The following is a 24,312-nucleotide window of genomic DNA, read 5'->3' on the forward strand; positions in this document are numbered from 1 at the left end:
GGACCCGAATCTAGCTGAGGGAATGAACCCACTCAGGCCAGGATCATTGTGCCAGGCTGGCCTGCTCCATGATTCAGGGTTCTCTTGAGTGCGCCAGGTGGTGGGCAGACCAACAGAGCAGTGGGTGTAGAAGGCCCAGATGTCCTGGGTGACCCCTCTGGGAGCACCCCACTTCTTGTCACAACCAGCCATGCCCAACAGATGCCCCTCTGTCCCCACATCCAGCGTTCCTTGATGAGCTACAAGTCAATCCTGGTGATGCGCTCCATCCCTGAGCTGCTCCAGGGTCCTCCAGACAGTCCATCCCTGGGAGTGGCCCGGCACCTACGAGGGGAAGCCAGTGGCTCCTCTAGCTCATCATCTTCCTCGGACAATGAGCTCGCCCCGTTCGCCAGGGCTAAGTCGCTGCCACCTTCCCCTGTGACTCACTCCCCGCTGCTGCACCCCCGGGGCTTTCTGCGGCCTTCGGCCAGCCTCCCGGAGGAGACAGAGGCCAGCATGCTCGCTTCTGATGCAGCCATGCCAGCATCCGCCCAGGGTGCTGGGCCTCCAGCAAGCCCAGGCTGTGTGCCCCGGCACAGCGTCATCAGCAGCTTGTTCTACCAGCAAGCTGGGGAGGGTACAGAACGTGGGAGCAAAACCTTGGGTGCCAAGAGGCACCCGGCTCGGAGGCGGCACCTGCTGAAGGGGGGTTACATTGCAAGAGCCCTACCAGGTCTGCGAGAACCACTGATGGAGCACAGCGTGTTGGAGGAGGAGGCTGCTAGGGAGGAGCAGGCCATTCTGATGACCAAGACACCCTCCTTCGAGACTGCCCTGCGACTTCCTAGCTCCACCATCCGAGAGGTCCCAGGCCGGAGCCACTCCCTGGACCACAACCCACCAGACACCACTGGTCCCTCCCCTGAGGCATGCAAGGGGCAATCCCTGTTTCCATCCTCCTCAGGGGTGACTCATGGTGCCACTGCCAAGGACATGGGGCACAAAGAGGGGATCTTGCAGGAGTCTGTTCACTTTTCACCTACTGGTGGTGACTTGAGGCCTGCTAAGCAAGAGGAATCATCCCCAGACAGCTGTAGAGGGAAACCAGGTTCTTCCTGTCACTCTGAACTGGGTTCTGGCCCCCAGGAAGGCTGTGGCTCTCCACCATCACAGTCACTTGGCTCCTTGCCTTCACAGTCATTGAAGAAGGACCTTTTGACACCCTGTGAACCCTTCTCGGGGCAGCCTCAGGCAGCCCCATTCCCAACCCAAGCAAGCACCCTTCCGGGTTCTAAGAAGGAGCTTCAGGATAGCGTTCTTTCTGGAGAATCATGTCCTCACCCCTCCAGTTCCTCAGGGCCAGCCTCCCACGTGGGCACCTCCCTGGATACCGAAGGCCTGTCTGAAGCCGAGGACACGTATGACTTGACACCCCCTCCAAAGCGTCCTCAGGAGCAGGCCACCACCCGGAAGTTCTCCCTGGAATCCCGAGGGGGCTATGCAGGGGTGGCAGGCTACGGCACCTTCGCCTTTGGCGGGGATGCAGGCGGCATGCTAGGACAGGGTCCTCTTTGGGCCAGGATGGCCTGGGCTGTGTCTCAGTCCTCAGAAGAGCAGGATGAAGCTGCAGCAGAGAGCCCTCAGCCTCTGGACAGCTCAGGGCCCATGGCTGAGGCCAGTGGGGTTCCCCTAAGGACCTCTCCGAGCCTCACTCCATGGGAGGAAGTGGAGCAGGTTTCCCTGGTACAGATCCGGGATCTGTCTGGTGATGCAGAAGCGGCCGACACCATTTCCTTGGACATTTCTGAGGTAGATCCTGCCTACCTCAACCTCTCTGATCTATATGACATCAAATATCTCCCATTTGAGTTCATGATCTTCAGGAGGGTCCCTAAACCTGTAGAGCAGCCAGAGTCACCTGGCTCTGAATCTGACACTGGGCAAGGGCTGGCAGAGTTCCTGGAGGAGTCCGTGTGGCCCTGGCCAGGCGAGCTGGGACTACGTGCCGGCCTAGAGATTACAGAGGAGCCAGAGGAGCCAGCGGACCTGGAAGCGTTGCTGGGAGAGGCTGCCGTGGGCAGAAAGCGCAAATGGTCCCCATCCCGTGACCTCTTCCAGTTCCCTGGGAGGTGCCTGTCAGGGGAAGAGTCTGTGGAACTTGGGCTGCGCCAGAGGGTGAAGGCTTCCATGGCTCACATCTCCAGGATCCTGAAGGGCAAGCCGGAAGGTGACCTCCCCATCATCTGGCATGTCCACGTGTCTACATCCATGGGCCTACCTTGTCCTCTTGGGGCCTCTCAAGTCCTATTGGCCTCCTCTCCCTGTTCTGTGTGACCCCCACCTCCTGGCCTTTCCCCAGGCTCAAATCTTGGGATTCCCCTATGCAGCCCTGACACCCCTCCTTACTGGGCATCTGAGACTATCCCTGATACATGATGGCTACAGAGGCCTGGAGCCACTAGCAGGGGTAGACCTTTGGGGGGAGAGAGAGTCCGTGGGTCCATTCGCTAGACCCCAGATCTCTGGCCCAGGAGTCATCCCAAATCCAGACCCTCTGACAGGGCTCTCACTAACCCCAGATCCCCTTTATCTTCAGAGCCTCCATGGTCTCTGACTTTCCTAACCTCAGGCCCAGACTCCCAGCACTCCTCAGGCATCTATCTATGCCCCATGCTGGCAGCCTGCTGTGGAGGGAAGTTGGGAGTGGCTTCAGCAAGCTTGGATCTGGTTTTCTAAATATTCCCGGAGGTCCTGACCTTCCCCCAAGCAGATTTCCCAGGTCGAGGAAGCTGGTGCTGTCTTGCTTCTCCCCCTGAGCTCCTGGACCTCTTTCTCCCACAGGCCCTGAAAAGGAGGAGCCCCCCAGGAAGAAGGCAGGCCTAGGTTCTTTCCGGATGTCAGGCCTGAAGGGCAGGGACCAAGGTAAGCAGAGATCACAACAGTGGGGGTCCAGTGCGGGTTCCTGGTGTAGAGGTCTAAGCTGTTTTGGAAGGCTTCTGGTTGAACCTGAGGGTGGCCCTGAGCAGGGTCCAGCCTGGGCTCTCAGGTCTGGAAGTCTGCCCCCCAAGGCTCATCTTTTGCCCCCCCCCCCAGCACCATCCTTCCTGAGAGAGCTCTCAGATGAGGCTGTGGTCCTGGGCCAATCAGTGACACTGGCCTGCCAGGTCTTGGCCCAGCCAACTGCTCAGGCTACCTGGAGCAAAGGTAAGGAGCTGTCCTAGAGTGTGGGTGCTGGACTGGTGTGGACAAGCAGCAGGGTCCCAGCAGGATGCTGTGGCCATCCCGGGGAAAAGCAGGGCTGGCTCTATCTTGTCACAGATGGGGCCCTCCTGGAGACCAGTGGCCACCTCCTCATCTCTTCCACCCTGAAGAACTTCCAGCTGTTGACCATCCTGGTGGTGACCGAGGAGGATCTGGGCACATACACCTGCCGTGTGAGCAATCCGCTGGGGACAGCAGCCAGTACAGCTGTCCTCCGGAAAGCAGGTATGTGGGCCGCACCGGAAGTCTTTGCCAGGCCACGTGAAGGCCGGGCTGGGGGTTCCTGGAGACCTCATCTTGCTTAGTGAAGCAGGATGACACTGGTTTACATGAGGGTCCACGTATGGAACTCAGGAAAAGTCAAAGAGGTAGATAATGCTGCTAATGCCACATCTAGTGCCAAACAGTGTCTATTTGTGTAGTCAACTGCTAGAGAGAGGAAGAGAGTGCACATATGCCTGAGATGTGAACGTCTTCTGATTGCACCACCTCATCCTCCAGTACTGCTTTCTGGGTCACAGAGCATCCAGGGGAGCCCTGGGGCAGTGAGGACGAGGACTGTGAAGACTTGACTTGGCTTAGCTGTGGGACCAGTCCATCATCGATTGGCCTGTTTTCCTTGTGCTAGGGCAACTCAGCAGAGATGAGGCACTAGCCAGGGCCACTCCATAGGGTCTCGAGTGTGCCCTGGAGAGGTGGCCTGCTGGGAGGGATCTTGACAGAGAAGGCCAGGCAGGAATCCCTGGACTCCCACTAGGAGTCTCTTCTACTTGTCCTATCTTGAAGCCTCCCTCCATCAAATGACAGAACTAGTAGAGGGTGGGCCTGGCAGCTGTTGAGAGTGAGTTGGATGTGGCCAGGGATGTATCCTTGAGACTTGAGTCTCCCTGCTGACCATAGGCTTGCCCTTGCAGAGCGCCCCTCATCCGCGCCACGCCCAGAGGTAGGGGAAGTGTACAGGGACGCGGTGCTGCTGGTCTGGAAGCCTGTGGAATCCTGTGGCCCAGTGACTTACATTGTGCAGTGCTGTATGAAAGGTACAGGCTTCCTGAGGCTTAGGCCTCCAAGCAGGCTCGACATGGAAAGGCTCTGTGGGTGGCCTCAGGAGAGGGGTTCCCTTGAATCTCCACAACGCCTTCTCAATCTCTCCTGTGTGGTCAGGAGGCAGCTGGACCACCCTGGCCTCTGACATCTCCGACTGCTGCTACCTCACCAGCAAGCTGTCCCGGGGTGGCATGTACACTTTCCGAACAGCATGTGTCAGCAAAGCAGGGATGGGCCCCTACAGCAGCCCCTCGGAACAGGTCCTCCTGGGAGGACCCACCCACCTGGGTGAGTTTTGGAGCAGGTGGAGCAGATGAGGGTGTCCTTCAGATCAGGCACACACGCCCTCTTGCCCATGAATATGCTTGAATTCGGCATTCAGAGCCTGCACTCCCTGGGGAACCCCATCATCTTCCCTGTCCCCCTTCACTCACCAACACCCTGCTCGTGTCACCGTGGAAGTTGGTCAGGGTTGATTTTGACTTCACTGGGTGCTGTTTGCATCTGGTGGAAGACGGCTGCCGTGGCTGATTAGAAATGGCTGCTGCAGTAGACTCAAGAACGGTAGATGGCGTTTGATTGCTATCTGTGCCAGGATCACACATGCACTAGTTAAGATGACAGATTTCTGCCCTGACCCTGCCTTACCCAAGTTTCTCCTCTAGCACACCCAAAATTGTCCCAGGAACGAGAGGCCAGAGCGCCTGGAAGCTTAAAGAAGGGCCACCTGTGTAGTGCTTGGGAAGGGACCAAGATGACGGCGGAGACAGATGCCTGGATGTGTCTCTCTGACTAGGTCCCCTATCTTCCTTCCCACAGCCTCTGAGGAGGAGAGCGGCCAGGGCAGGCCAGCCCAGCTTCTCCCCAGCACAAAGACCTTCGCCTTCCAGATGCAGATCCGGAGGTGCAGGGGTGTCTGCAGAGGGTGGGCGGGTGGGGACCACTACCCCCAGCTCCTCCTGAGGGCTTTTCACGTCCCTGCCACTGGCCCCTCACCTTATCTGTTCACCAGACTTAGTCCCTGCTGCTCTAAATATCTGGGAGCTACTCACCAGTCCCCCCGCCCGTTTCCTTCACACAGGGGCCGCTTCAGCGTGGTCCGGCAGTGTAGGGAGAAGGCAAGCGGGCGGGCGCTGGCTGCTAAGATTGTTCCTTACCAGCCTGAGGACAAGACAGCTGTGCTGAGAGAATATGAGGCTCTTAAGAGACTGCACCACCCACACCTGGCTCAACTCCATGCGGCCTACCTCAGTCCCCGGCACCTGGTGCTCATCCTGGAGCTGTGCTCCGGCCCTGAGCTGCTACCCTGCCTGGCAGAGAGGTGAGGGGTAGCATGGACTGCCCGGGGGACGGACAGGAAGGCAAGCAGATGCCTCTGGGAAGGACTGTGAGAGCTGTGTGATCCCACTGAGCCGGGACTTGGCAGAACCCCACGCCCCCTCAGCCGTGTTCTCAGCCTTTCCTGTGCAAGCCTGGCCCCGCTGGGATACCCGCTCTCCCTGCCGTGGGCCTGTCCTGAGCCATCTGTGCCCCTAGGGACTCCTACTCAGAGTCTGACGTGAAGGACTACCTGTGGCAGATGCTGAGTGCCACCCAGTACCTGCATGCCCAACGCATCCTGCACCTGGACCTGAGGTCCGAGAACATGATGGTCACTGAGTACAACCTGCTTAAGGTTGTGGACCTGGGCAATGCCCAAAGCCTCAGCCAAGAGAAGGTCCCACCCCCTGAGAACTTCAGAGACTACCTGGAGACCATGGGTGCGTGCCTAGGTGACGCCGGAACTGTGGGGCCAGGGAGGAAGCTCTTCCCTACCTGTCCTCCCTCCCTCCCAGCTCCACTGACACCCACCAGCCTCTCGCCGGAGTCACATGCTTGTGCCCCTTCACCTGGGCCCTTCACATCACTTGGCTCCTCCCCTAAAATCCGCTACCCGACCTACCCAAATGCGGCCAACCTCTTGCGTCTACCCATGCTCCTCTGCAGCTCCGGAACTTCTGGAAGGCCAAGGGGCTGTTCCACAGACGGACATCTGGGCTATTGGCGTGACGGCCTTTATTATGTGAGTCCCTCTGGTGTCCAGGGCCCTGTGCTAGGTGGGTGGGACAAGCTCCAAACACAGAGCCCTGGGCACCCCACCAACACGTCCAGAGGTGAATTAGGTCCCCATATTTCACCATCCGTTACGGTGAGCTGGATGTTCCTGCATCTCCTATCCGTCCAGGGCTTACTGAGTGCTTCTCACCCACGCAGGCTGAGCGGCGAGTACCCGATGAGCAGCCAGGGGACCCGTGACCTGCAGAAAGGCTTGCGCAAGGGACTCATTCGGTTGAGTCGCTGCTACGCCGGGTTGTCGGGGGGCGCTGTAGCCTTCCTGCAGAGTTCCTTGTGCGCTCGACCCTGGTAAGGAGCCCTACTTATGCCCCGCCCCGCCCCGCTACTTCGTTGCTCTCGCGGGTCCAGCCCACTTCGCCTTCCCCACCCACCGCGCAGCCCTTCCCTCTCGGTTTGCCTTGCCTTGCCCCGCCCCCCCCCCGCCCCGCCCCACCCCCCCGCCCCCCCCCCCACCCCACCGCCCGCACCGCGGCTCATCTAGTCTCTGCTTCAGGGGCCGCCCGTGCGCCACCACCTGCTTGCAGTGCGGGTGGCTGACGGAGGAGGGCCCCGCCGGCTCCCGGACGACGCCCGTAACCTTCCCCACCGCGCGACTCCGAGCCTTCGTGCGCGAGCGGGAGAAGCGGCGGGCGCTGCTCTACAAAAAGCACAACCTGGCCCAGGTGCGCTGAGGTCCTGCTCCGCAGGGCAAGATGTGCCACGCCAATAAAAGACGCAAAAACGGCCAAACATTTGGTTTTTTCTGCTTCATTGAGTCACCTTCCTGGCGTTTGGGATCTTTCATTTATAGTGTTGTGTCCCAAGTCAGGTTCGACCACCCATCAATAAGCCAATTAGAATGTGGCTCCTTTGGGAAGAGGGACAAAGAGACACAGCAAACCTCTCAAGTCTGAAGTGAACAAAGGGTCCAGGATATGCATATTTAAGCAGTGCTGGCCAAGATGCGGTCTCGTCTACCGTGGTCATCGGAGTTTGTTTCACCTTGTAAAATGCTCTGACAGGTTGTTACAACTGTCTGAAATCTCTTTCTGACAGACAGGTTCCCCCTCTGGATGGTCCTCTCTCCTGAACAGGGGCTCCCATTTCTTTGGGGTGTATTGATGATAAAATTGACATGGGCATCTCTTTGGAGCATCATTGCTGCCAGATTGGTAACAATCTGAGCAGACCAGCAGGAACCTTGGCTCCCGAAGCCTGAAGCTGTGTAGTGGTGGCCTCATAGCCCCACCTGCTCTATGAACCTTCGGGGCCTCCGCTCTTCCTCTCCACAGGAACCTATCGGCCTGCTCTAGTGTGCAGCATGTGCCCTGAACATCTTGGTTGTATCAGTTCTTGGATGAAAGGTACCAAGAAACCAATCAAGAAGCACTGCTGAAGGGGCTGGAGAGATGCTTTAGCACTGTCTGCCCTTCCAGAGGTCCTGAGTTCGATGCCCAGCTACCACATGGTGGCTCCAAAACATCTATCCTGGATCTGATGCCCTCTTCTGGTGTGCAGGTGTACATGCAGATAGAGCACGTGTGTGTGTGTGTGTGTGTGTGTGTGTGTACATACATATTAAAGTACTGCTGGCCATGAACCCCTGGGGTCTTGTCTTGAGATTGCTGGTTCATGGCCATGGTAAAAACCAGGCCACCCTTCAACATTACCTATACCTATACTATACCCTGGACCCCCTGCTTTTACATATGGATGTCCTGCTTTCTGAGAGAATCTGGACTGGAACTGATTCTTGTTTTCTTAGTTGCTTGACACGCTCTACAACTCTGTTCCCGAGTCTTGAGCTGAAGGATCTATGTACCCCCTTGGTCGTCAGCCAGTCCCAGGGCCCTAACAACCATCATGTGCTAGTGAGTTCAGGCTACCTCGATCTTCCCATCTCAGACCAATGTATCTTGAGTACTGCACGTTGTCCCTTGGGTCTTTGTCCACCTAGGGTACCTTGATCTCAAAACTCGAACTGATCCTCACCTCTTCAATCTCCCCTTTGTCTCTGTTTCCCTGCTGTCCTATGATTTCACCAGAGCCTATGCACAGACTTGCCCCTAGTTTGTTCTCAGTTGCTATAATGTAGCAACTGAGGCTGCTGACTATGTGAAGAGGGTTATCTGTCTTCTAGTCTGAGAGCCCTAAGTCTAAGACTGTGACCCCATGATTCTGCCTCTGGTGAGGGACCCCTGACTGTGTCACATCTTAGCGGATGGTACTGATAAAAGACAAATTGAGATGTCCTCAAGGTACTTATGAAAACCTGAGGGTGGGAGAATGAGATAAGGGGAATGAATCCCTTAACAGCTAAAGCAACCAAAACAAAATAAACTGTGGGAATACTTGACTTCTGGCCCGCCTGTCCTGTTGACGTATGAGATCTTGAACAGTTAGCCCCAAGCATTCCAGAAAAACCAGGCACCTCTCTAGAGCTCACTTTCCTGTCAGATTCTTCTTGTCTCGGGGTACATGGCAGGACAGGAACCCTCTAGGATACGAATGGACAACATAAAGTCAAATAGCTTCTGCCCAGCAACAGGAGGCAATGGCCAGAGTGAAAAGAGCCAACAGAATGGGAGAGCATTTTTGCCAAATAGTCATCTGACGAAGGATCAATAGCCAGAATATATGAACAACTAAAACATTATCGAATCAATGAAATAAAAATATGAGATAAACAGCCAATAAACACATGAAAATATTCAGTGTCCTTACCTATTAGGGAAATGCAAATCAAAAGTGCATTGAGGGGCTAGGTGTGGTGGCACTTGCCTTTAACCTCAGCATTGTAGAGGCAGAGGCATGTGTAGCTCTGTGAGTTCAAGACCAACCTGGTCTACAAAGTGAAGCTTTGCCTCAAACAAAAGAGCAACTACAGTGAAGTTCTACCTTGCTTCAACCAGAAACACTGTCGAGGAAACAAATGAGACCTGGAGAGATGGCTTAGAGCAGTGGTTTTCAACCTGTGGGTCGCACATCAGATGTTCACATTAAGATCTGTGACAGAGGCAAAATTACAGTTATGAAGTAGCAATGAAACAATTTTATGGTTGGGTGGTCACATGAGGAACTGAATTAAAGGGTCGCAGCATTAGAAAGAGAGAGAACCGCTGCCTTGGAAATTAAAAGCACTTGTTCTTGCAGAAGAGTGTCTTGATTCTAATACTTTAACTCACTTAGGCTGGCTAAAACTCTAGTGAGAATCTGCGTGGCAAGACTTTTTACTTGGGTTTGAGGAATGGAGAAATGAGTAAAACAAGAGAGCAGCTCCCAAGAATGTTACAAGAGTCTCCATGTCACCCTGAGGATCTCGGCGCTTTTGTGAGGTCTTAACCAATCAACATCCACCCATTCAATAGAAATCACCTGCTACATTAATCTGTCCTTCAGTCTCACTGCATGGAGTCTGCTCCTGATCAGGATATGGGAGCTCCTGGATGTATGCACACTCCCTGGACAAGGACTGCTTCAGTGGCAGGACACTAGACTTACAGAAGCCAACACTCGGCTTTAGTCATGAACTTCACCCTCCCTCAGAACCTGTGTCCCGCTCTTCTCCGAGGCTGTGGCTAGGGCTAGGAGCACATGTTGGTCTCAACCATATGGCCGCCCCATCTGTTTGCCAGGGTCTCCATGCCCCAGAAAGCACTCATGGAACACACCTTATGAGCCACAGCCAGTGCCGCTGATTACACGGGTGCTGTATTCACCTGCTAGACTTTCCCTGCCTGGAAGAAGTATGTGGAAGTGTCATAGGGTACCCTCCTCAGAATAAAGCTGGTCGGGGGACAAGAGCAAGTCGATCATGAGCTAAAAGAAAGTTCCCACTAACCCCAGGGAACCCAGTCCTCTTGGTGCCAAACACATTCAACACACTCGTGGAATAAAGAGCATACAGAACCCCCACTTTGCCATGCCTGTGTGGGAAAGAGCTGTGTGTCTTGGGTCCGGTGCCCATGAGCGTCTTCTTCTTCAGTGACACATGAGTCACATGTCTGCCTGGCATGTCAGTTTTTTTAATTAAAAAACTTTTCTTGTATTCATCTTTAGTTGTGTGTAAGGGAGGGTTCTTGCAACACACGAGTGCAGATGCCAGATGTGCAATTCCCTGGAGCGGGAGTTACAAGCTGGTACAAGCTGCCCAGCGGGGGAGCTGGCACCAGTCAGTTCAGGCTCTGCAAAAGCAGAGCGTGCTTTTAACCGTTGCACTGTCTCCCCAGCCCAAGGAAGGCCCTCGTTACTGACCCGCAGGACAAGCAGAGGACATGATTCCAGATGACGGTTTATTTAAATGTTTCCCTTTCAATAAATAGATAAAACTCCCAGAAGTGTAATACAAAAACAGTCACTGCTAGCTGCTGTGCGCTTGGGACTATGTAGGTCACTCTGCAAGGCAGGCAACCAGGGCAGTGTCCCAAAGCTGGCCAGACATCAGGGAAGCCCTTCTGAGGGCATGAAACCACATAAGTCTCAGAATAGATGGGTGTGTTCAGGAGTCATTTCTGAGTTCTGGGCCCCTCATGTGCTGAATACAAATGTTGGATACTCACTTAGGACTTAGGACCCCACCCCCACCCCCCAGGCTGTTTCATGCCTGGGGCCAGGCTCCTGTCCTTGAATCCCCTTCTCTGGAGCTACACCAAGCAAGGTTAAGGACTCTGAGCAACCTGCCCGTTTTTTAGACCAAATCCTGAGATGCTGGTGGGCTTGAAGCTGGCTCCCTCCCTAAGCTGACCTAGTATCACTTCAGGGATGGTGTGGCGTGCTCGTTGGCAGGTGGGCCAGGCCAGGCTGCTGCACAGCAGCGTGGACAGGCCTGGATCACCTCTGGAAAAGCCTATGGCATCACTGGAAACTGGAGTCAGAGGTGCTGGTGATGTGTGGGACTTAATGCTTTGGTGAGGGCTTTTGGCACGAAAGTGGCATCAGTGGCAGAGAGGGCCCCATGAGGACAGGGCCCAGCTCGGTGCATTCCCACTCATACCGTCTCTTAAGACTGAGAACTCGTGTTTCCCACGTGTGGTCAGAAAGGCACTGTGTGCTCCTCCTAATGCTCACAGGGTGCCAGCTGGCTCCTGGGTCTCTGCATGGCCAGGACAAGGGACCAGGAGAGGTGAAGGGACTCTCCCAGAGGGTCCAGGTCACTGGGGACCAAGGGTGTCCCCAGGTACGCCTATCAACCTGCAGATGGTCATAGGGGTTGGGCTGCTAGACAAAGGTGAGAAGAGGGGTCGGAGTGTACCTGAGAAGGGGGTCTCAGGGAAGATAAACAGCAGTGACCCATCTGTGGCACTGTAGAATGAGAGATGGCCAGCTTCATAGTCCAGAAAAATGCCCACACGCTTGGGAGGGTCCCGTAGTGGAAAGAAGGCCGGCTCAGTGGAATTATAGAAACTCCCGAGGAACACCAGGATCCAGAATCCGTTGCCAGCTGACAGCTCCCCCTTTTCCTTCCTGTTGACGTTTTCTTTACACACACCAAGTGCCCAGCTGGTGCGGTCCCCAACTTCTACCTCCCAGTAGTGGCGGCCAGAGGTAATGCGCTCCTGGCCCAGCACACAGGGGCCTGGGTCAAAACGCTCTGGGCTGTCAGGCAGGGCTTGCCGCTGGTCGCTGCGCTGCACACTCCTCCGGTCCTCAGATAAGACCAGCTCCGGGTTGGCAGTATCTGGGTCCAGGGTTATGTCCCCTGCGGAGAGGTCCAAGGTCAACCAGACTCCCAAGCAGCTCTCAAGGCTTTATCGATGAGCCAAATCGTTCCTGCTAGCCCAGGCGGCTGTTGGCTGGAGCCTCGGGCTAAAGTAACTATCCCTACTGGAGTACCTCCTCTCCCAGGGAAAAAAAAATACCTAGCTCTATCTTAACTCAGAATGTTCTAGAAACCAGTCCTGCATCTGCTTCTGATGACAAGAGGGCAGGTATTCTGACTGCATTTTTGTTTGCTTTTTTTTGAGAGAAGGTCTCATGTAGCCCAAGATGGGCTTGCTACATAGTCCAGGATGATTTTTTGCCCCCATCATGTCCTGACCACTTTCTATGTTTGTTCTTTCTTTTGATCTCCAATGGAACACTGGGTTTGGGTGTGGCTGTACCGGGGCCCCACAGCATTCTGATGCCTCCCAAGGCAATACAGAGACCTGCTCAGGAAGAGGGTTGCTCTTTCCTCCCAGACCACATTCCAGGTGATTTCTGGTCTACCTATCTCTGGGCATGGTCCCCACTCAGTTGACCTTTGGCTAGAACCAAGGGCAGCTGTCCCCTGGACAGCCAACGCTTGCAACAGAGTCCGTCCCTGGCTCCAGAGGAAGACGTAAAAATTTGCTTTGCCAACCCTAAGGAGAGCACCCTTATGTCACATATGTTGCTAAGGTGGCTCAGGTGGGGCCTGTTGATAACTTCAGGATGGGGCTGGTCCCTACCAGCCAGCTGTGGGACAGAAGGATGGGAGTTTCAGCCTCTTTTATTGGCTCCAGGGAGAGGAGAGGAGCCAGGGGTCAAGCTTGCTCACAATGAGCACACTATGACCACAGAACGAACATCCCTAAAAGCCCCTCAAAGGTGGGGCCCAAGGGGACGCTGAGCTGAGGAACTCATCCAAGTCCCAAGGGGTGGGGTGGAGTGGGGGCGGGAAGGCTTCATGCCCGTCCTCCAGCCTTACCCACACATCTCCTCCTCAACTGCAGCTTTTATGACAAACTGTTAATACTCAGCAAAGAATCTCTACGATTTTGTGGGCCACCTAGCAAATGACCTAACATTAGGCAGGGGCTGTGAGGATTCTGGAGTAAGAGTAGGGGGACAAATATGGCCATTTCTCTGGGTCGTGCAATTGGCATCTGAAGTGGGGCAGTCTTGTGGGGCTGGGCCTGATGGAGAACTGCTTGGTGTGAAAAATATCCACATGGGAACATGTCTAGAGCAGAGGGAAGCTTCTAGAACTGCTGCTCTAAGCCACTGAATCATGTTAAGCCCTGGGGCTCCTGACAGCCCCCTCCCAGGACTGACTGTATACCCACCTCGGAACCTCCGCAGGGTCTCCACCAGCCCTGGGACCCGGCACACGGTCCTCAGCTCCATGGGCACCACTGCTGGAGGCTGCAGCTTCACATCCTGCACCCTACATGGGACAGCTCAGCTTCATGCTTGGGGACAGCCGCTGGGCCCCACCCACATCCTGCCCAGAAGCCCAGGCTCATACCTGCACAGGGCGTCCTTAATGTCCTGTAGGAAGAAGAAAGTACACACTCAGTGCCAAGGCTTGTTACCTGGTCCTGGTTCTCCCCAGATCACTGCAGCCCCAGGTGAGAGACACACACAAGTGGGTCTGATTACAGCCCAGGTACAGGAATGCCCAGATAAAGAGAGGATCTAGAGCCCTGTTAGAGATATCTCCTAGAGGGGGAGGCCAGGTTGAGATGAAGTTCTGCCTTTTCCTCTCATGTATAGAAAACAATGGGCCACTCTCGACTCCATCCAGACTCCCAAGTGGACCCCCTGCCGCTCTTAGGGCCCGGCGGGTGTGTGTTCTTGCCCCCTAGATGGAGTGCACCGTGTAAGGTCAGGCTGCTCACTAGGAGTGCAGCCCTGTGACCCCGCTGTGTTCTCACCCATTTCTCCAATACCTTCCCCCAAACGCCACAGTGTTCTACAGGTGCCCCAGCTTGGCCTTATTCCTTCAGGTGTCTACTTATCTAATCCACAACGGCTATCTCACAGTCAGGGACCAAGCTGTGTTCCTCCCTTCCCCAGACCTTGGAATGTAACTGTATTTCAAGATGCAGCCATCTGTCCAGATTACTATCCAGCCAGGGCCCACACGCAGGCTTAGCACTGTTCTTGGTTACCCACCGTAATCAGAAGGTGAGTTCCTATCGCTGAAGACACGACACACCATGGTTGTAGGTCATAGAGAAACCAAGTTGGACTGACCTGGAAATTCCCTCCCTGGTGGCTGGCTGAGTACCAAAGTCATCGATGGACTCACTAAGAGGTTGGCCCTGGTGCAATGCCCACCTACGAGGCAAGATGTGACCACGGCTATAACAGTGGCATGGGGGCTAGGGGGTAGGGAACCGCTTTTTCATTGGATTTGAGGACTGCTCTCCAGGAGGAAGGGATTCATGCCTGGTAAGGCTGGGGACGTCATAAGCCCCAGAGGGGAACCTATTACATTTATCAAAGAGCTTTCGAATACTTATGTTTACACCCCCAGAGAAGCGCTGCTCTCAACCTCTTTCTCCAGCGGGCAGCAGTCATGCAGAGCCTCAAAACTCGTCGAAGTGCCAAGAATAAGTGACCACAGAGCGCTCAACCCTGACTGAGCCATTTATGCCTGCGTGCATATCCCCACAGTCCTCAGGGGGTGCCATCGGAGAGCGGGGAGGGAAAAATGTGAGAGCTGGAGGGGGAGGGGAGAAGCGCTGTCTTCTGGACATGACTTATGAACTCACGGTAGCTGCGGTTACCTGGCCAAGAGCAAGCCAGCCAGCAAGTCCAGCACGAGCCGGGGAGGAGCGCATTAGGCCGCTGGTAGGCTGCCCAGTGCACATGGGCAACACACACTGGACTCGGTGGATCACTTAAATAAAAGAGACTGACGGAAGACAAGAAGGTGGCAAAAGCATGTGCAGGGGGCTATCAAGGGGAGTGGAAGCAGGAGCGGGGGGTGGACTTCCTCAAGATCTACTGCATGTAAGAAACTTAGGGAATCGGGCGCTGGAGAGATGGCTCAGCATTTAAGAGCACTGTCTGCTCCTCCAGAGGTCCTGAGTTCAATTCCCAGTAACTATATGGTAGCTCACAACCACCTATACTGGGATCTGATGCCCCCTTCTGGCATGCAGGTGTACATGCAGATAGAGCACTTATATACATTAAATAAATAAATGTTTAAAAAAAAAAACCTTAGGGAATCAACAAAATTTCTTTTAAAAAATCAGTTGATGCTAATAGCTTCAAGTCTTAACTGCACTTCTAACGTTGTAGGTAAGCAAACACACTGGGGGATGGGCAGTTTATTCCCTAAACTGGCAGCTGCCCTAACCATGTCATCACAGCACTCCGTGCAGTCCACAACTATGCAAGGACTGCAACAGACCCTCATTGCTCCTGAAGGTGCAGCCCCAGCAACAACAGCCTGTAAGAGATTTCTATAACAGGAACTCTAGGTAGCAGCTCCTTCCTAGTGGTCTCTTCTTACCTAACTTCATCGGCATAGGCTGAGCTGGTGATAGACTGTAGGTCTTGCCCGGTCAGCTGGCTGAGTGTGAAGCAGCAGTTGAGGGGCCAGAGAAGGAAGAAGGGTGGCAGTAAACAGAGGGATAAAGAAAGAGGGCAGTGAGCCTCAGCTAAAAACCAAATGGACTTAAGAAACTTCAGGCCTCCAGGAGACCCTTTGCAGTCAAGGGTCTGATTGAGACGTTGGGCTAAGTGTCCGTGTTACGGGCTGCTGGTGCTATGGGTCAAGGAATCCTGATGCCAAGGCCTGCCCGGAAGTTGCAGCTCGGCCATCAACGGGGCGGGGGAGGAGTCTCCACTCCTAGGCCCACAAGAACAGTAACACTTGTAGATCCAAGGCCTGTACTCAAGGACAGCAGCGTGCCATGTGCTGTTGCCTCCGACTGCCTGCTCCCACTGCCCACTCCTGCCAAACACCGAGGGAAACAAAAGCTCCCTGCCAAGCCAGATCTCTCTCTCACTCCAGTAGGCTATGATGGAGAGCAACAGTATTGGAGAGACGTGCAGAGGAGTGACAGGTGAGAACATGGGACAAGATGGGAACATGGTCTTTGAACCAGTAGAGAGGCCTCAAGAGACACCAACCTCTATGATTTGGTTGTGGTAACTGTCTTCCTAGATACGTGGTGGCAGAAATTAGCCCAGTGAAGATGTTAAGAAGTGGTGGAACTTTAAGAGGAGCAACCTAAAAGAAGTGTGTGTGTGTGTGTGTGTGTGTGTGTGTGTGTGTGTGTGTGTCAAGGGGGTTTACCCTTGGAAGGAATTAATATAACACAGTTCACACGGACCCTGGTTAGCTCTTATAAGAGCACATTGGCCTTTTCCTTTCCTGTCTCACAGAGCCATCTCCCTCCTTTAAGTCCTTACATTATGATGTCATCATCACAACATGACAGCCAAGGTGTCACCCACAGCAACAAAATAAATTGGTACACTAACCCCGCTGACACCCTCATCCTCTGCTTGTAGCCCCTAGCATCATAAGTTCTGTAAGGCACTCAGCCTCTGGTACCTCATGTGTCAGGGCAGCTGAGTGACGCAGCTGAGTGACATGCCGTTAGCCAGCTCCCACAAGGCTTAGCTGTTCTGACCCAGACATGATAAATAAGACACAGCCCCTGCCAAGGTGGGACGGTCCCTGCAGATAGGTGCTTTCAAGTTGTTAGTTGTTTGGGGGACAACAAATCACAAAGGCCTCAAAAGGGAGGACTCTGAAGCCAAAGGTAAAATCCCTTATAAGGACATGTGTAGGGGCCTGGAGCACAGCGTGCCTGGTGTGGGCAAAGCAGCAATCTCCTTGGTCCCCCTTGCCTGAGGCAAGGATGGCACAAGGCCTTCCTTACTGGGGAAGGGGCCTCCTCAGACACATCTGTTCAGGGGGGAAAATCACCTTGTGTTTGCACGTCAGCCTAGATGGACTAGCAGCATCTATAGATGGGTTCCATGTCCTCCAACCCTCATCTCTGAGTGACACCTGCCAAGAAGGCCATATGTGACCACATCAGGCCATAGAGACCTGGCAGAAGGACCCTGCAAATTGGAGCTGAGAGGAGCCTCCTTCCCTTACCTCAGCCAGTGAACAGCAGCTCTCAGGGACAGAATGAAGCCAGGGCTCTCTCCTAACCCCCAGCTGTGGGCATAACCCAGCTAGCATGCAGCACAAGCTCTCCCAGCAGGCTTGGTGGAAGGAGGGAGCAGTGGAAAGAGGGGCAGGTGGGGAACAGCGGGGAATAGGACACAAGTGGTGAAAAATGGGGGCACAGGTGGCAGCTAGGCAGCATGGTGCTGTGTAATATGACTGGATGGCTGGAGCCAGCACATGCAGCAATGGATCCAAATCTGGTGTTCACACAGACCTCCACACCCCCATTTCCAAGCCACCCCTTCTTCCTAGAACTTTCTAGCATTTTGCTTTCCTACAGCCCAGCAGGTTGACTGTGGTCAGCAATCTGTACGCTACCATGTCTGACGTGCCACAAGACAGGTTTGGTTTTCCCTCTGTATCCGTGTGTCTCCCTAGGTGCTTATCAGAGAATGAGCACCCTTACTGGCAGCTACACCACAAAAAACCCAAAGTGGCCCTTTCCCTAGCAACATATAGCAATGCATACACATCTTCAAGGAGGGGCAGGGCCTTGTGAGCCCTTCTCCCTGAGTCGAGATTGGAATGAGCTCCGCACACAGAAAAAGACAAAAACATCAGGTGAGGGGCACGTGGGTGACCCTGATCTCATCAGTAGTTAGGCTGTACACACGGCACCCCGGAAACACCACGCTTATTAGCTGCCAGGCAAACACACCAAGCATTCTCCGCGCTCCACCATACCCTAGGGCTTCTCTTCAGTTCCTGGATGTCAGCGACCCTGCTTATGGCCCTGTCTTCATCCCTCTCTGCTCCCCCCAGTCCTCCCCTCCAGGAGCTATTTCTTTCTGTCAGGCTTGAACCATATGACAGCTTGGTAAAGGTTGAAATCCTTAGGTGTCTCTTCCCAGTGAGCTACCTCCCGGAGGAAGTCCCTGCTGTGTACCCGGCACCTGGGCCCCAGAGGGAACACACTGCCTCTGTCCTACATGGACGGGAGACTCGCTCTCAGACCCCCGTATTTATATACCAGGTAGATGGTGTTGGGGCACGGAGTGGGCAAACCGTGGCCAAGCCCCTAAGGAAGTGGACCTCACAGCCTGTATGTGACCTCTCAGCAGTCACCCCCTGAACCTCATCAATGCCCACTGGACAAACGGGGGGGGGGGGGAAGGGGGGAGGACGACCAAGGCCCTGAGCCTGCTGAAGGGCCCCAGAACCGACAGCCATACTCTTCACGGTCATCTAGCCTACCCTGAGACAGAGGAACTAAGTGTTCTGGTTTGGAAACATGAAGAGAAGCCAAAATCCAGGGAAGAGCAGAGCTGGAGCTCATACCTTGGGGATAACTCCCAACCCCTTGGGAGTTAAATAAATAAATAAATAAGGAACCTGCTATAGTCTGAAGGTCTCCCTCATGACACATATCAGAATGTAATCCCTGCCGTGAGTTCTTATGCAGAGGACTTCCTGAAGTGATTTGTCCTGAGGATTCTCAGAGCCCCTATCAGAGGCTGATAGCATCCCTCAGAGCTAAACAAGTCACATCCTGGCCCCTAAAGCACACAGGTTGTGCCACGTCCACTCTGCTGTGTCCACTGAGGCTAGCAACTGTGGTCAGCCTGAGAAAATGAGAAGCCGAATGCAGGGCTTCTTACGTGGTCCACCTCAGCGTACGCCCTCCCTTTGCATCTGCAGGCTCAACCAACTGTTGGCTCAAAAGTAAAAATCACATCTGGACTGAACACATGACGTTTGCCCTTCTCATTACCCGTCACATACAGCACGGCAGTTATTTGCCAGCGTGTTCAGAACATTCAGAGTCCCAGGTCGGCTAGCAGTGACCAAAGCCAAGCAAAGGATGACTAGCTGGTACACAAACACTGAACCATTTTATTTAGTGAACTGGAACACCCCTATGGGAGCCCTGGGGAGTTGGCATCACCTCTATGGATACCAAAGAACACTTTGGGGTGGGGGACAGAACGCTGAGGCACCTGTCCTAGCTGCTGCGGTGCCTACAGAAGAGATGGGCAAGGCAGGCTCCCTGTAGACTTGAGTCCCTTATGGATGGGCTCTGCCAATGCTTCCTCATTCTGAATCCTTTACCAGCTCCCTCTTCCCTTTCCCTCTCCTATGGAGCACGGTGTGACATATCCAGGGCCTGCACGTGATCGGTGGGGGAGGCAGAAGGCATGCAAGTGGCTGGGACTCGGCATGTACTGCAGGTCCCTCGGCAGCCCTGCAGCAGGAAGGTGATTCTGGGAGGAAGCAGAGTGACCAGCAGCCGCTCAGGCGGTAGGGGTGCACACTCGATGTTCCCCTCGGGAGAACTGTGGACTTTCGGACAGCCCACTCACCTGCAGTAACTCCAAGGCGGGCAGCTGGCAGCGGCTCTCAAGCTCTGAGATGAGGGCTGCCAGCTGTGTGCTTTGCTGGCCAAGCCTCGAGGCACCTTCTCGTAGTCGGGGCAGAACCTCCAACTCCTCCTTCTCCAGCTTCTGCAGCAGCTGCTGCTCCTCCTCTGCCAGCAGGCGGCGCAGCCTCTCAAACTCGCCCAGCACATTCTGCCTCTGGCTCTCCACCATCTTCTGCAGGACACAAGAGGGACAGCTGAGGGCGAAACCTGAGGCTGGACTAGAGACCGACCACCTGGGGATGCCCATACCCCAAATCCACCACTTTAGCCTGATTGTTCACAGACTATAGCACCAGGAGCTGCCTAGACCCCAAGAGCTGCCAGTACACCCGATCTGTCATCTGGGGCTGCCCAGATACACAGCTCCCACTCTGGGCTATTCACAACCCAAACTCACCCCCTGAGCCCTCAGACCCAAGATCCATTCCTGGGACCAGCCACACCCAGCGTCTGTCACACAGGCATGTCCCTCGGTGTCAGCCAGACAAAGCTGCCACCTCATATCTAGGCAGACTAAAATATACCCCAATTCCCAATGCCTCCCTGACCCCCAAATCCCTACTGGAGACCTCCCCACTCCTGGCTTGTTCGTGACATTCATCCAAATCTGTCCTTGCTAACAGTCAGGCCTGCTCACTCTGTGACCCTGAACTCAAGCACACCAGCGCGTAGTGCAGGGCAGAAGGACAGACGGACTGAGGCATCTTGTATTACACGCACACATCCCCGCCTGACCACAGGGTGTCTCAGGGAGGCGAGTGTGGCACCCAGCTCCTGACTCACTGCTCCCTCCTTCATCCCAGACGCGGCACCTGCCTGCCACAAGGCACAGGTCTCCTCAGCCTGGACTTGGAACAGCATCGCTTCCTCCATTTGTTTCCGCAGGTGCTCCAGTGACTTCTCCAGCCTCCCCTGGTAGGATGGAGACCACGCGGTGCCATGAGAATCCCAAGAGGCATCAGGCCCTATAGGTGGGGCCCAGACACAGAAGTCTGCCTTTTCCCTCCTGACCTCCTATTCCAACCTCTTCCCCATTGGACCAAATGAAATTTGTCCAGACAGTGTATAGTAGGATACAATGGCAGTATGCCCTCTCCTGACCAAGGCTCAGAGCCCCTCCCCCAAATTCCTCAAACGTCAGTTTCTCATTTTCCATTCTCAGCCCCATGGTTCTGTCAGCCGTGCTCACCTCTGCAAAGCACACAGCTTGTTCCATGCTTGGTAGGCGTGGCCAAGCTCTCTCAACAGGACACCCCACCAAGATGGCACTGAAGACCTACCCAGCTTCTCTCCCTTCAAGCCATTTTCCCCTCCTCTTCCTTCCATCTGTGGTCACAAGGGCTCACAGCATGTCAGAGCTTAAGGTGTGTGTATGTCGACGCCAAAAATTCCTAAATTAAATACTTGACCACCTAGGTGATGGGTTTGCCTTTTGGAAGGTGACTGGGACAAGAGTAAGGCCCTCTGGATGGGATTAGAGTTCCTGCTCCTTCTTCCACATGAGAACACATCAGAAGGGGACCATCTGTAGCTAGGAAGCAGCCCTTGACATGCCTTGATCTTGGGCAGCCTCCAGGGCTGTGTGCCACAGCTGCCTGAGGTTAAGATGGAGCTGGGAATATACCATGGGAGTTCAATCTAGATGACTTCTCACACTACCTTTCCTCGGAGTCCCTCACCACCTGGTTGTATTTTCCTAGGCTGGACCTGATCCACTTTCCATGCCCACACTCTTACAGGTTTGCGTATCACAGAATGGTGAGCGTTCTTATATGCGCTTGTCTCCCCCAGGGTCTGTTTCCATCAATCCAGTCCTTATCAACTCCAGGTCTGAACAAAGTGTTAGGGAGACCCTGAAGTCAGCTCAGGGCAGAACCTAGCTGCCGGCTGGGCTCAGTCTGCATCAGGGCTATGGCAGAGGCCACAGGCCTATCCCAGATGCTGCCTAATTCTAGAACATTCAGGCCCTGTCCTGCTCCTCGGCCCCATCATCTCGCACACCTCCAGCTTGTGTTCCAAATTCTGCCTGAGTCTTTCCAGCTTTTTCTCCTGAAACTCTGAACCTGGTGCATGCTAAGAAGTGCCTTATCACGGAGTTCCATCTGGCCCTCTGTTTTAATTTGTAACAGGGTCTTACCACTGCCTTCACACTTACTATGTAACCCAAGTAGGCCCTGAACTTTGATTTTCCTGTCTCAGCTTCTCTAGTAGCTGGAATGACATAAATAAGCCACCACGTGCAGCCATTTTCTCATTTTCTTTTTTTATAACTCTTCTTTATCATTTTGATTATGTATGTCAGCAAGTGGAGTGTGCACTTGAATGCACATGCCTTGTGGAGGCCAGATATGTCAGATCCCCTCAGAGCTGGAGTTACAGGCAGCCGTGGACTGCCCAGCAGGAGTAAGCTCTTTTAACCACTCAAGCCACCTCTCCTTTTTCTCGACACCCATGAAGCAGCAGCAGGTACACACTTCGGTGAAGACCCCAAGTTCTGGTTACATACAAACCTACCCCTGGCTGGGTCACAATGCAGACTTCCTACCTTGGGTGTGGTGAGAGGTGGGTGAAACCCAGGAGGCCCTGGGACCCGGCTGGGTTCTCCCTTCAGCTCCCCAGTTCGGCCTGTGTAAACCCTCCGCCCATCTCTCTGGCTCTGCTGGAGAACCGGAGGCTCCCCTCTGGATACCACTATCCCAGGGCCACAGTCAAAGAGTGAACTTGTCACCAGAGCCGTGGAGGCCAGCATGGCCGAGGGGATCCCCATCACAAGCTCCAGTGAGTGGTGGAACGGCTCACTGCAGACCCACTCGGTAAAAGCCATCTGCTGATTTCCTGGTGTCACCATAAAGCAGGCTGTGCCCCACACCCAACCCTGCCAGCGTGCTATGAGGACCACGTGGAGGTGAGGATTCACACATAAGAAGGCAGAACACACGCTCTGCAGGGGTGAGACACCCTGGCTCTGCGGCTGGCTTCCAATTTCCTAGTCAGGCCCAAACTGCCGAGACCTGGAAGTCTAGATCTTTTGTAACTCTACACCCTTCTGGATAAAAGCCCCAGCGCAACTGCTTCTCCCAGTTTTTCTTTCTTTTTTCTGGTGTGAAGCACTGTGCTGGAGAAACAGTCAAAATGTTACTTAAGAAGCAACTTTTTTTTTCCTGTTGACCTGTCTTGTCAGTTTAATTGCTCAGACAATGAACCTAACAGGGAAGAGGGGAAGCGCTCTCTCCTATTGCAACAGAGCAGCTTTAGGGCTGTTCCTCCAGGATCTGTCAGGCCACGTCTGCAGAAATGCAGCTTCCTTTCCGCACCATCGAAAGGCTTGCGGTAGCAGGAAGGTAAACCCGCTGGACCCATGATTCCGTTAGGGAGTAAGCAAAATGAAAAATCACAGGGATGTTTATAAGCTCCAAACCTCTGTGCCAAAATCCAAAGCAAAGGAGTCTTGGTACCTGATTTATTCTGGTTACCCGAGTTCACGCTGGGATAGTAACATCAGCCAAACTGTTGATCTCGCAGCCCAGTTAGGCCTGTCTACCCACACCCAGTTTCCCCACAATGCCCGAGCCCCTCATCCCGGAATAAGACAGTCTACATGCGGACCCCCTCGCGGGATCGGGTTATCTGTGACTCACACTCTGTCACCCAGACGGGGCAGTGACGGGACCACGCCAGGGCCGGCTGCTCCCGGTGGAACGCACCTTGAGGTCGTCGGCCGCCTCCTGCAGCGGTCGCACCCGGTGGGCCCAGTGCTCCGAGCGCTCGCAGGTGGGGCACAGCAGGCAGAGGTCGTCGCCGCAGAAGGTGGCCAGCGGCTCGCGGTGCGCCGCGCACACGCCCTGCGGGACGGGCGACGGCGGGTGCAGGCGCCGGGCCATTTCTGCCATCTTGGCGAGCGGGCGATTGGGCCGCAGGTTCCTCTGCGCCGACAGCTCGCGGCACTCGGGGCACGCGTACGGGCCCTCGGTCTGGCCCCAGCAACGCTGGATGCACTCGCGGCAGAAGTTGTGGCCGCAGTCGGTCATCACCGGGTCGGTGAAGTAATCGAGGCAGATGGCGCAGGTGGCTTCCTCCTGGAGGTTGGTGGACAGGTCTGGGGCGGCCATGGTGCGGGCGGCGGCGCCTGGATCAGGCTCTTCACGGCGCGCGGGGAACAGGCTACTCGGCTGCGGGGGCGCGGGGGCCGCACTCGCAGCTTCTGGTGTAGCGGGTACGCCCGGCGCTTTGGCTGGCAGACTTCCGCCGGAAGGGGAACCTTGACGGAAGCAGGAAGCTGAGCTCTATTTATTATTTATTTTGGAACAAGCCGCTTTTGTCTTGGATTGGTCGCTGCTTGTCACACGGCCCGGGGGTGGGACCGAATTCTAGCGCATGAGAGCGCGTTTTCGCGGGGATAGGTCTCTGCCGCGGGTTCCAAAAGGGATGTAGTGATGAGCAGGACGACCCCGAGGACATGGAAGCACCCGAGCGCGGTGGGCAGGGAGTTGTCAGTTTCCTTGTGCGCTTTCACCTTGGACCCACAACACCCCTGGAGTGTTTCGCTCAACGCCTCCAGGGTCACCCTCGTGTCTTGGATAGACCTGAGTGATTCGGGATGGGGAAGGAGATGCGGCATCACGCCGCGGGCCCACAAGGCTCACACTGGAAACCACCGCAGAAACGCGCCATGCCAGTGCACCGC

The 24,312-nt window shown here is 54.9% G+C and overlaps 2 protein-coding genes across 5 annotated transcripts in view; one reads left to right on the forward strand and one right to left on the reverse strand.

Moving 5' to 3' along the window:
* Obscn (obscurin, cytoskeletal calmodulin and titin-interacting RhoGEF) overlaps positions 1–7,122 on the forward strand; it is a 114,098-nt gene extending 106,976 nt beyond the window's left edge. Inside the window, 12 exon segments of the mRNA XM_055593997.1 lie at positions 226–2,209; positions 2,824–2,904; positions 3,076–3,186; positions 3,301–3,468; positions 4,158–4,280; positions 4,405–4,575; positions 5,107–5,191; positions 5,369–5,608; positions 5,824–6,047; positions 6,274–6,349; positions 6,541–6,690; positions 6,896–7,122. Of these exon segments, the coding sequence (XP_055449972.1) occupies positions 226–2,209; positions 2,824–2,904; positions 3,076–3,186; positions 3,301–3,468; positions 4,158–4,280; positions 4,405–4,575; positions 5,107–5,191; positions 5,369–5,608; positions 5,824–6,047; positions 6,274–6,349; positions 6,541–6,690; positions 6,896–7,073 (3,591 nt within the window). The 3' untranslated portion in view covers positions 7,074–7,122.
* A 3,540-nt stretch (positions 7,123–10,662) lies between these two features.
* Trim11 (tripartite motif containing 11) lies at positions 10,663–23,860 on the reverse strand. 4 transcript variants are annotated; one of them, XM_055594247.1, is made up of 6 exons: positions 23,333–23,860; positions 20,445–20,540; positions 19,570–19,797; positions 13,589–13,611; positions 13,407–13,507; positions 10,663–12,079 (listed from the first exon to the last, which is right to left on the reverse strand). In XM_055594247.1, the coding sequence occupies exons 1-6, from the start codon at positions 23,735–23,737 to the stop codon at positions 11,532–11,534; spliced, it is 1,401 nt and encodes a 466-aa protein (XP_055450222.1). In that variant the 5' UTR covers positions 23,738–23,860; the 3' UTR covers positions 10,663–11,531. The 4 variants fall into 4 exon arrangements, with proteins under 4 accessions (XP_055450222.1, XP_055450221.1, XP_055450220.1 ...); XM_055594246.1 differs by having other exon boundaries at positions 19,570–19,800; XM_055594245.1 differs by having other exon boundaries at positions 19,570–19,800; positions 20,412–20,540.
* Between the last annotated feature and the right edge of the window lie 452 nt (positions 23,861–24,312).

The sequence above is a fragment of the Psammomys obesus genome, unplaced genomic scaffold, assembly GCF_907164565.1.
Source record: "Psammomys obesus unplaced genomic scaffold, mPsaObe1.curated_primary_1811, whole genome shotgun sequence".
NCBI lineage: Eukaryota > Metazoa > Chordata > Mammalia > Rodentia > Muridae > Psammomys > Psammomys obesus.